This window comes from Oncorhynchus mykiss, chromosome 13 (assembly GCF_013265735.2).
Source record: "Oncorhynchus mykiss isolate Arlee chromosome 13, USDA_OmykA_1.1, whole genome shotgun sequence".
Classification (NCBI taxonomy): Eukaryota; Metazoa; Chordata; class Actinopteri; order Salmoniformes; family Salmonidae; genus Oncorhynchus; species Oncorhynchus mykiss.
Window position 1 is genome coordinate 37,993,890 of NC_048577.1, and position 12,039 is coordinate 38,005,928.

The 12,039-nt window shown below is 49.1% G+C and overlaps 1 protein-coding gene across 3 annotated transcripts in view; it reads left to right on the forward strand.

Moving 5' to 3' along the window:
- The window catches only part of LOC110486280 (unconventional myosin-X), a 46,624-nt gene extending 34,901 nt beyond the window's left edge, over positions 1–11,723 (forward strand). For 2 of the 3 annotated variants that reach the window (XM_036940973.1, XM_036940975.1), the window contains 6 exons: positions 3,589–3,796; positions 4,008–4,144; positions 5,638–5,758; positions 6,274–6,759; positions 7,182–7,373; positions 9,294–11,723. In XM_036940973.1, the coding sequence (XP_036796868.1) occupies positions 3,589–3,796; positions 4,008–4,144; positions 5,638–5,758; positions 6,274–6,759; positions 7,182–7,373; positions 9,294–9,467 (1,318 nt within the window). In that variant the 3' untranslated portion in view covers positions 9,468–11,723. The remainder of the gene's footprint in view (positions 1–3,588; positions 3,797–4,007; positions 4,145–5,637; positions 5,759–6,273; positions 6,760–7,181; positions 7,374–9,293) is intronic. The other variant, XM_036940974.1, reaches the window with a different exon arrangement.
- Positions 11,724–12,039: the final 316 nt, after the last annotated feature.

A 12,039-nucleotide genomic window follows, 5' to 3' on the forward strand; every position in this document is an offset into this window, starting at 1 on the left:
TCTGTCGTAGCCTGCGGAAAACTTTAAGGCGTCAGCTGGTTTCACCGACAATGGAAAGTGTTTGGTGTTGACAGGTGTCTCTGTCAGAAATTATTTGAGAGGTGAGTGGGGGAATAGAGCTGCGGTACGAGGGAGAAATGGGGGTCAGGCTGTGGGCCAGAAGGGTGCCAGTAGCATGGGAACCCACCGTGGGAGCAGACAGGAGACAGGCGCCAAGCCTGCTAACCACCAGTTAGATATAGTAGTGTGAAATGCCCTCACATTGTTACTGCACGACCCCTAGACATATCCAGTGTTTTAGGAGTGGATTTGCAGCTCTGAATTAGCCACATGCTAAGCTATATTAACAGTGTTAATCTTTGGCCTGAAGCCTCTGTTGGACTGCAAGTCATAAAGCACTATATATGATGCCCATGTTTACACTGCGACTCAGTATCAGGCCAAAGCTAATGGAACAGTTGCAATATACAGCACACTGAGGCATCCACCTCTCAGAGCTAGAACACACTGTCTCTCGTGCTAGGGGTTGTATGTCCAGAGCCTTCGGAAAGTATTCAGACCCCTTGAGAAAATCCTCAGCAATCGACACACAATACCCCGTAATGACAAAGCGAAAACAGGTTTTTAGACATTTTTGCAAATGTATTAAAAACAGAAATAGCTTGATTTACATAAGTATTCAGACCCTTTGCTATGAGAGTCGAAATTTGAGCTCAGGTGCATCCTGTTTCCATTGATCATCCTTGAGATATTTCTACAACTTGATTGAGCTCCAAGACTGGATTGTGTCGAGGCACAGATCTGGGGTACCAAAACATTTCAGCAACATTGAAGGTCCCAAAGAACACAGTGGCCTCCATCATTCTTAAGTGGAAGAAGTTTGGAACCACCAAGACTCTTCCTAGAGCTGGGTACCCGGCCAAACTGAGCAATCGGGGGAGAAGGGCCTTGGTCAGGGAGGTGACCAAGAACCCGATGGTCACTCTTACAGAGCTCTAGAGTTCCTCTGTGGAGATGGTTGTCCTTCTGGAAGGTTCTCCCATCAAATCAAATGTATTTATATAGCCCTTCGTACATCAGCTGATATATAAAGTGCTGTACAGAAACCCAGCCTAAAACCCCAAACGGCAAGCAATGCAGGTGTAGAAGCACGGTGGCTAGGAAAAACTCCCTAGAAAGGCCAGAACCTAGGAGGAAATCTAGAGAGGAACCAGGCTATGAGGGGTGGCCAGTCCTCTTCTGGCTGTGCCGGGTAGAGATTATAACAGAACATGGCCAAGATGGAGTCATCATGGCAGGTAGTCCTGAGGTATGGTCCTAGGGCTCAGGTCCTCCGAGAGAGAGAAAGAAAGAGAGATAATTAGAGACTTAAATTCACACAGGACACCGGATAATACAGGATAAATACTCCAGATATAACAGACTGACCCTAGCCCTCCGACACATAAAATACTGGAGGCTGAGACAGGAGGGGTCAGGAGACACTGTGGCCCCATCCGATGATACCCCCGGACAGGGCCAAACAGGCAGGATACATCTCTGCAGAACTCCAGTAATTAGGCTTTTATGGTAGAGTGGCCAGACAGAAGCCACTCCTCAGTAAAAGGTACATGACAGCCCGCTAGGAGATTGCCAAAAGGCACATTAAGACTCTCAGATCATGAGAAACAAGTTTCTCTGGTCTGATGAAACCAAGATTGAACTCTTTGGCCTTAATGCTAAGTGTTGCGTCTGGAGGAAATCTGCCACCATCCCTACGGTGAAGCATGGTGGTGGCAGCATCATGCAGTGGGTATGTTTTTCAGTGGCAGGGACTGGGAGACTAGTCAGGATCGCGGAAAAAAGGAATGGAGAAAAGTACAGAGATCCTTGATGAACACCCCAGTCTGAGGTCCTCGAGCAGGTTAAGGTTCACCTTCCAACAGGACAACGACCCTATGCACACAGCCAAGACAATGCAGGAGTGGCTTCGGGGCAAGTCTCTGAATGTCCTTGAGTGGCCCAGCCAGAGCCCGGACTTGAACCCAATCGAACATCTCTGAAGAGACGGCCTGACAAAGCTTGAGAGGATCTGCAGAGAAGAATGAGAAACTCCCCAAATACAGGTGTGCCAAGCTTGTAGCGTCATACACAAGAAGACTCGAGGCTGTAATCACTGCCAAAGGTGCTTCAACAAAGTACTGATAAAGCGATTGAATACTTATGTAAATGTAATAATTCCGTTTTTTATTTTTAATAAATATGCAAGCATTTCTAAAAACCTGTTTTTGCTTTGCCATGTTGTGGCATTGTGTGTAGATTGACGAGGAAAAAATACTATTTAATACATTTTAGAAGAAGATGTAACATAACAAAATGTGGAAAAAGTCAAGGGGTCTGAATACTTTCTGAACTTTTCACAGTATAGCTAGCTATTAGCTTCCGGGGTCAGCCTAAATGCAAGGTGGCAGGTTATGCAGCAGCGCTGCTATAAAGAGAGAGGGTCAGTGTTTCCCTGAGACCTCTGTGATAGAGTGTTGAGGCTGACCCCACAGCTGGACAGAACTGGAGCTGCACACTGGGCAGAGGGCCCAGAGACTGAGCCCCCCTCCCCCTCTACCCCCATGGTTCACTGAGAACCCCCCAGGGAATGTCCCCAGTCGGAGAAGGGTCGACATGAGCCCTGCGTGCGTGGAAGAGAGAAGGTTGGGCCAGGCGGGGTGGGGAGGGGGGCAGACGGAAAGGGATCACACAGCACAGCCTCTCTCAGTGGAGCATTCCTAATTATGTTTGAGCAGCAAGACAAAACCCACCTTGTGCCCCGTAATGAGACGGAGAGGGCCTCCTCTGTCTGTCTCTCTCTCTCTGTCTGTCTCTCTCTCTATGTCTGTCTCTCTATGTCTCTCTCTGTCTGTCTGTCTCTCTCTCTCTCTCTCTCTCCATTTGGCTGTCTGGAGTGTCTGAGTCTTCTCTCATTCACCCCCTTTCTCTCTCCAGCTCTCCTCTGTTCTCTGTGCTGTATATTTTGGGATGGACACTGTAGTATAATTGCTTCCTTCCACAACTTTTACCCTTCCTTGTTTGACCTTGGGTGAGCTCATGGCTCTGTCAGGTCACCTTTCACACCTCTGACATTCTTGCGTGTTTTTGAGTTTTTGGCCCATCGAGGGTGCCCCCCCCGCTTTCCCTGGCCCCTCCGCTGGGAGGAAGCGGCAGGTCACTCTGGTTCACGTGAGCGGAAACACCTTTTTCTGTAAAGAGCGCTGCTGAAAGTCAAACATGTTTTCTTTCCCTTTTTACATTCTCTTTGAAGGGCGGAGGGAGGAGAGCCTTTTAAGTCTCTGAGAGCCAAAGTGAGAACACTGGTCGTTCCTCGCCTCATTGACTTCTCAGCATTGGCAACGCGAAAGAAAATAAAGATGGCTTGTGTGGAACCGAAAGGATGACGCAAATCCAGTTAAAATAACATAACAGTTGTCACGGTTAATATTAGAATCACTGACGTGCTTCAGTTTGCCCTTTTTGAAATGTAGCGGAGCTTCCTTTAGTCATACACACACACTCACCCGGCTCACTCCCGTGTCTCCTCTCTCCCCTCCCGTGGTCCAGGATCCAGAGCCAATTTCCGGAGTCTGAGATGGATAACTATGCGTCGTTCATCGGGGAGGCTCTGGAGAAGACACGGTGTCGGGAATGTGTTCCCTCCTGGGAGGAGATCCAGGTGCTGATGGGGAGACAGGAGATGCTGTGTACAGTTCACTACCCGGGACCAGGCTCCTGTCAGCTCCACATCAGCTCACACACCACCGCCAACGAGGTGAGGGGGGGTGGTGGGCTCTCTATCATCTCTGTCTCTCTCTATCATCTCTGTCTCTCTCGCTCTATGTCACTACCAAGATCTACAAACACCCTCTCAAATCCTTTCCTCTCGAGTTGGCCTTTGTGGAGACTTGCACTCCCTACCAAACCCAGCAAGTTGGGAACTGCTTGTCAGTGTACTCCTTACGACTCTCTCTCTCCTCTGCTAGGTGGTAAGGAGGATGTTGGAGAAGCTGGGTCTGAAGGAGAGCAGAAACACTTTTTCCCTGTTTGAGCAGAACGCCCACTGGGAGAGAGCTGTAGGGGGCAGCACCATCATCGCTGACATCCTCACCAGGTTTGAAAAGTAAATATCGCACAGACACAGACAGGCACAGACAGACATCATTACGAGGGTCGAAAAGTTAGCCTACTCCGGAATTGAATGAGAACTCATCTGTTGTATGTATGTGCCAAGAATCCAAGCTATGTTCCGTAGAACAACAGACAGAGGAATCTGAAGTCTTTGAGAGAGAGAGAGTCGTTTTTATTTTATTTATTTTTTAGCGGGTGGATCAGCTTTAATATTGCAGATAGATTGTGGCTTCTATCAATGTAATTGTCTGCATCATTTCTATCCCCCATATATATTTGTATCATTATTTTCCCCTAACCCTACCACCCCTCCCCTAATTGGAGTAAACTAATGGACAACAACACTTAGGCTTCTACTTCCAGCTTATACGTTCTGTATGCATTTTACGTACTCTGTATATTTAACTTTTTACTTCTTTTTTTTTTTCACCCTTCAGCTACCCACCTATCAGCTACCCACCTATCAGCTACCCACCTATCAGCTACCCACCTATCAGCTACCCACCTATCAGCTACCCATATAATTATATAATTCTAATTACCATATATTTCTCAACTGTTCTGTAATGTTTCACGAAAGTTCTGAACCTTTCTATCCTCCTAGTTTCTGCAGATAGATAGTGTCGTTTGTGTTGTTCTTCTCCTGTGGTCCAGCTCTCATGCTGTAAATGAACCAAGTCCCTGGTAACTGCTGACCTTGCCATCTCATTTTGTCAATCACAAACCGACACCATGCTGGGAAAGTAGTGGGCTTGTGTCACCATGTCTGTCTCTCTGCAGTCAGGGCACCCACTGTACTCTCAATGTGACACAGATGTCATGTGCTTGTGTAAGGATACGTCTCAGTGTGGCAGATAAGGAGTGAATTCAGCTGGAATAGGGCTCAGTGTTGTTCTAAGAGGTGCGCGTGTGTCTACAGTCTACAGAGCTAGAGTGACAGGGTAAACATACCAAATGTAGCTGGTCACTGTTAGTCATCATCCGCTTCAGCACACGGTGATGTCACAGGCAGGAAGGGATGGGGTGGTGGGATATTGACCTGGCCCGCCAGTTGGGGAGTTCTCATGCATGTGTGTGTGCTTATGTGTGTGCATACATGCTCGTCTGTGTGTACTTGTGTATAAATTCTGACATGTTTTTTCTCCCACCCGTCAACCCTGCTAACCCCTTGTGTTCTTCCTTCTCTCTCCCTCTCTCTCTCTCTCTCTCTCCTCTCTCCCTCTCTCTCCTCTCTCTCCCCTCTCCCTCTCCTCTCTCTCCCTCTCTCTCCTCTCTCTCTCTCCCCTCTCCCTCACTCTCTCTCTCTCCCTCACTCTCTCTCTCTCCCTCTCTCTCTCTCTCTCCCTCTCTCTCCTCTCCCTCTCTCTCCTCTCCCTCTCTCTCCTCTCCCTCTCTCTCCTCTCCCTCTCTCTCTCTCTCTCCCCCTCTCTCTCCCTCTCTCCCTCTCTCTCCCTCCTCTCTCTCCTCTCTCTCTCTCTCTCTCAGCCTGTCTGCCAAAGAGCCAGACTCAGACTCCCAGTGGAGGCTCTGCTTCAAACTCTACTGCCTTCTGGATGCTGACGCCATATCTGTCGACAGCATCGAGTACCTCTTCCTCTTTGAACAGGTAAAAAAAACCTCACACAGAGAGAGAGAGGGATTGGCACCTCTATTTCCTGTGTTATTGTCAATGTTAAATTAGACATTAGTGGCTGTTCCAATAATGATAACTAGACATTTTAATAGTTTTGGCCAGTGACTCATTCCTTGTATTTCACTGCTTTATTACGATTCACTTAACAGTCGTTAGAGTCTTACAATCCACAATAGTAATTTAACACAATGCTTTAAAAACATGAGTAAGGCCATTGGCTGCACAGTCCATTAGTGCATTCTTCCTGAAGACAGTTATTAAAGAGTTATGGGCCTGAGTAAAACAGGGTGGAGTACAACACTATGATGGATGGAGGGAGAGCTTTTACCGCCGTCCCCATCTCTTTACCCCTTTCTATTTTTCTCTCTCTTTTAACCCCCCCCCCTCTTGTTCCATCTTCATTTTCTTCAATCTCACTCATGCTCTCTTTCTTTATCCTCCTCTACGTCTCTCTTCTTCCCTCCCCCTCTGTCTCTCTCTCCCTGCAGTGCCATGAGATGGTGGTGCGAGGTCAGCTCCCAGCCTGTGAGGAGGACCTCCAGACCCTGGCTGCCCTGCGGCTTCAGTCTGTGATCGGGGACTTCAGCACCCACTCCCCCTGCCCCCCTCTGGACGAGCTCTTCCCCGGCCACATGGTGGAGGCCCGGCTCCTCATGCCCCCCTGTGCCCCCCCTGCCCTCCTCCCCGCCACCCAGCCCCCGGTCCAGGGCTGCCCCCAGCGCTTCCCCGGGGGTCTCCTGGGAGGGACGTTGTGGAACCATACGGCCACTGCAGCCCACAAGCAGAAGGTGGAGCAGGACCTGCGGCTACGCAGCCGTCTGAAGGAGGAGGCTGCGGCCATCATGAGCACCATTGTGGAGTGCTGGAAGGGCTTGGCCGGGTACAGCAGGAGGGACAGTATGACTGCCTACCTCACCATCGCACGCCAGTGGTCTGGCTTTGGCTGCACACTCTATGAGGTGGACTTCTATATTGTGAGTACATCTCCTTTCCCCGTCTGCACAGATAAGTGAGTTGAATGTAAAGAGAGATCTTAGTACTGACCTCTTCCGCCCTCTCTCTCTCTCTCTCTCCCTCTCACTTTTACTCTCCCTCTCTCTTTGTCTCTCTCCCTCCTCCTCGCTCTCTCTTTCTCTCTCCCTCTCTCTTTGTCTCTCTCCCTCTCCCTCTCTCTTTGTCTCTCTCCCTTCTCCTCGCTGTCTCTTTCTCTCCCTCTCTCCCTCCTCCTCGCTCTCTTTCTCTCTCCCTCTCCCTCTCTCTTTGTCTCTCTCCCTCCTCCTCGCTGTCTCTTTCACTCTCCCTCTCCCTCTCTCTTTGTCTCTCTCCCTCTCTCTTTGTCTCTCTCCCTCCTCCTCGCTCTCTCTTTCTCTCTCCCTCTCTCTCTCTCCCTCTCCAGAGTTCGACAGGTACTTTCTCTCAGAAGCTGTGGCTGGGTGTGGCAGCGACGTGTGTGTCTCTGTACAGGCAGGGCGAGGCAGAGGCTCTGGAGTCCTTCCCCTACGGACAGATCTGCTCCTACGGCGTCTCCGACAGCAACACCTTCAAGATCACCGCCGGCGACCGAGACCTGCTGTTTGAAACTACCAAGGTGGGCGAACAAAAGCTCATAGCAGGAGGCATTGTGTGTACTAATGATACATCTGTCACTCACAGACACGTAGCGGAGTCTGTGGGTGGAATTAAGCCTGAGACGGTCTTTGATTGACTCCAGTTGTTCACCTCATTCGGGCTGCACACAGCAGTGAGGTGCTTTACTGTGCCTGGTGAATGGCCTCTATTCCTGATCAGTGACGCGTTGTGCACAGTCACTGAAACAGCCACGCTGCCTGCTCATGATGTTATTCCACCCACAGCGCCCTGACCCACGTGCAAAAACGGTAATTAATCGCGATTTAAACGAGAGTACACAGCCTGCCTCTCTCTCTGCCACCAGAATCAACCACCAAGAGTCTTACTTCCTGTTATTAAATACTAACCGGGGTGAGTGTTTTTTTTTCTTTGCAGTGGTTAGACTAAAAAATTAGCCCATAACATTTCCCAGAAACCTGGATATTTCCCCAAACCGCTAATTATTTTTTTCTTTGTGAGAACAAATCGTCCGTTCATCCTGCAGATTTGCTTGCATCTTCCCACGCGGAACAAAGCCCTCTCTGTGATCTCTCTCTCACGGGGCACAAGAGTGGCTTTTATTTATTTATTGGTGCAGCAGAACAGGCAAATTGGAGGCCAGCTAAAGGAGGGTGATACTTTTCTGAACTATGGTGCTCACATTGCTCAGTCATAAACATAGAGGATTTAAGTGGATTGGGCAGAGTTCAACAGGAGCTGGTTTGAAGGGGGGTATGGTTAAGCTAGGAGTCAACGGTTAAGGCAAGGTTAGCAGCTGAAGTAAGGGTTCAAATTGGTGCCGGCAACTGGACTGGGGTCGTGTTGAAGTTAGGGCAAAGGTTATGGCCAGAGGTCACATAGTGTTAGGGGGAAGGCCAGATGTGGATTGATGATAGTTGGATAAATTGGGGTTAGGACTTGGTGGCCAACACAACAACATACGATCATGAGCTAATGCAATATTTTGCTGTGACCTTAAGGACAGATATAAAACCCAGCTGAAACACAGACATAATATGTTGAAATGCAATACCCATCTGCCTTTGTTGTTGTTAGGGTTGTGTCTTACTGAAGTTCAGTCCAGTGGTGTGAGTGCTGGTGCTGCTGCAGAATGTGCCAAGGCACATCACGCTCTGACCATCCCTGGAGGATTGTGTCTGTTCCAGCAGCAGCTGGATGACATCATCTCTCCCCTCCCTCCTGTGTTGGTGCCAGACACAGACATTGAGAAAGCCACTCCTCACACTGTCACCAGGCCTGACTCTCTGTTCTCTCTCTCTCCGTTTTCTCTCCCTTATTCTGTTCTCTCACTACTTCTGTCTCTCTCTCTCTCTGCACCTTTCTCTGTCCTCTCTCTCTTCCCCCCTCCCTCTGTCCTCTCTCTCTTCCCCCCTCCCTCTGTTCTCTCTCTCTCCGTTTTCTCTCCCTTATTCTGTTCTCTCACTACTTCTGTCTCTCTCTCTCTCTGCACCTTTCTCTGTCCTCTCTCTCTTCCCCCCTCCCTCTGTCCTCTCTCTCTTCCCCCCTCCCTCTGTTCTCTCTCTCTCCGTTTTCTCTCCCTTATTCTGTTCTCTCACTACTTCTGTCTCTCTCTCTCTCTGCACCTTTCTCTGTCCTCTCTCTCTTCCCCCCTCCCTCTGTTCTCTCTCTCTTCCCCCCTCCCTCTGTTCTCTCTCTCTTCCCCCCTCCCTCTGTCCTCTCTCTCTTCCCCCCTCCCTCTGTTCTCTCTCTCTTCCCCCCTCCCTCTGTTCTCTCTCTCTTCCCCCCTCCCTCTGTCCTCTCTCTCTTCCCCCCTCCCTCTGTTCTCTCTCTCTTCCCCCCTCCCTCTGTTCTCTCTCTCTTCCCCCCTCCCTCTGTCCTCTCTCTCTTCCCCCCTCCCTCTGTTCTCTCTCTCTCACAGCTGACTGAGATCATGCAGCTGATGAATGCCTATTTCAGTGCCATCCGTCGCCAGCGTGGGAGGGGCGACGACGTGGTGAGCATCACAGAGGGCACTGCCATCGAGGTGGGCTTCCACCACCTCCCCCCGACACCCACCCCCACCCTGCTGGAGCTGCCCTCGCACCCTGTGTGATGGGTGCCCCTTCCCCCTGTCCTCAGCTCACACACAGCCTCCTCGGAGCCCCAGCCTAGCGGACCCTGCGCCTGCTTCCTCCACCTCCTCCACTGGGAACAGCACCACAGCCAAAACAAAGAGAGGGCTGTTTTTACTCCTCATCCGTGACAATAAACCTCGCTGGGCTTTCTAACTGAAGGAGCGAGAAGGGGAGGAGCCTGTTTTGTAAGTGAGGCTAGAAACCCACAGAAACCAATGTGGGTGCTGATGAGGTGTCGCCACCTCCCCCCTTCCTGCCACTCAACCTCTGTTCTCACATGGGAGAACCAGCACCCCGACAACGTGAGGCACGGGACCCGAAGCTGTGGCTCCTTATCTCCTAGAACTCACAGAGCCATACTTCAGGGAGACACACTGTTGCCTAGACACGAGTTCATCTACACTTCCCCAACCAGTTACACCGCTCACCTAGAGACACTCTGCAGAGCAGAGGACAAACTGTGAACGTGCCTCTGCTATGTTGTTCTACATGTGGTGCTCTGCCTTTCCTAGAATATCCCTCATGCAATAGAAAGGGTGACTGACTCACACCCACACTTTCACATCCCCTCTCTCTCACACACACACACTCTGAAAGGGTCTGTTTTCATAAAGACCCCAGCCAGGCTTCCGTTACCTAGAACTGTCGATGTAGCAAGCCGTGTGAACTTGAACCAGATGATGGAGCTCAGTAAGTCACTCTGGCTGTCATGGACAGAACTGCTCCTGCTGGTACTGTCAGCTGGGTGGGAGAGACTACTGGATGGGACAATTTGATTGGACAAGATGTTATAAAGGATCCAGCCTAATGCTGTGTAACAGAAACTAAAGGATCTTGGGATATGACTGGTCTGTTGTTTCTACCAAACACTGATTTCTCCCCCTTTGTCAACTTGCTGCTTGCCCGAGCTATCACCCCAACATGAAACTATGGCTAACACTTGATAGGAGCCTTTTAAATGTCTTGTCTGTTCATTTTTAATAGTTAAGTGATCCAATATTGATCTTGTATCTAGGCCTAAACTTCCAATTTAAGGGTGGAACTGTTATTTCCCAGTCTCTGTTTCAGTGGGGAACATATTCGGTGTGGATGGAAATTAGCTAGCTGTCCGCACTCTGAAAAATTGACGTACTCACCTAACCCCCAGCCAGTAACATGGACCATCACAACCACAATGCAGACCCCTGTCTTTTCTCTGCTGTGCCGACACACAGAACCAATGCTGTCCTGACTATTGATGCGTTCTTAGTATTATTTATGTACACATTGTTTGGTGTTGTCTTTTTATTTCATCCATTTTGTATGTCTTAAGAACCTTTTTGTGTTTTATTTTATTTTAAGTATGGCTTTGAAATGATCCCATTAACGTCTCATCTAGATCCATTAGGTCACTGTACTGATCAGCCATGTGATCCTATATAGCTTAAGGGCTCTATTCAATCCGTATCGTGGATGTTCAGCGTTAAGAGCGTGATTGAAGTTTAAAGGCAATGTTCCCGCATTGGCAGAGACTGCATTCACGGTAAACGCTGCATGAGTCTACTCAATTGGAAATGACTTTTCCATCGCGCAATCAGCAACACAGATTGAATAAAGTCCTAGATTACTTTTTTTGCCACAAAACCACAGCACATTTCCTATCTGTGTTCACTACTTGGCTGGTAGACTTTGTCCAAGTTCATTTAAAGTAACTAAAAAGTGGTGTTTGAGCATGGACCAAAGAGAAGTTCTGCTGTAAGCTTTTTTTTCAGAGAATATACCCAGACGTTAGAAAGTTACACCCCAACGTCATTTAGACCAATAGAAGTTTTAGTCATGTTGTAATACAGTAGTTGATTAGGAACCCAGGCTGTGGTGGGATTTTATTGCCCCTAAAGTGGCAGCCAGACTTGGAGGTCTTCCTCAGGAGGAAGGACCCACCATGGCACAGCCAGCCCTGCCTCCTGCCCATATGATATGCAAGCAGTCACTGTCCAGTCAGGCCCTCGCTTTTTATACTGCAGCTGCAGGCAGCTACGCTCACGGTCTCGGAGATCCCTCCCTCCGTGTAACTATGAAAAGGACGACGACAGTCTAACCTGAAGCTCGCTTTGTTTAAAGCTCGTTTGTACACCGCATGGTACCTTCTGTATGTAATGTGTGTCTAGTTAATTGCACTATTGTTTAACTAACTTGGATGTGCAATAAGTAAACTATAAAGACTATGTAATTAATTAAAAAGCAGCACCATTGTACCATACTGTTTTGTTATTGTGTTAAGGCTCAGTATCACTGAAAAACAAAGCCACTCATTGATTCCGTAGTTAAGTTCTCAACCTGAGCTGCCTGGCAGAGGGGATGGATTTTGGTGCCAGCAACCAGACAGATTTCTAAAATCTTCTGAACAGTCAGCGTCTTAGGTTGACACAATGGACTTGACCTGCTTGACCGAGCAGGCATCGCTGAGTGAGCCTGCATTTCTTTCAGGTAATGAGGCCTGAAGTAGCGTAGTAGAATTTGATGGCGGGGGGGGGGGGGGGGGGGGGGGGGGGGTGTATTAGCACACAGACA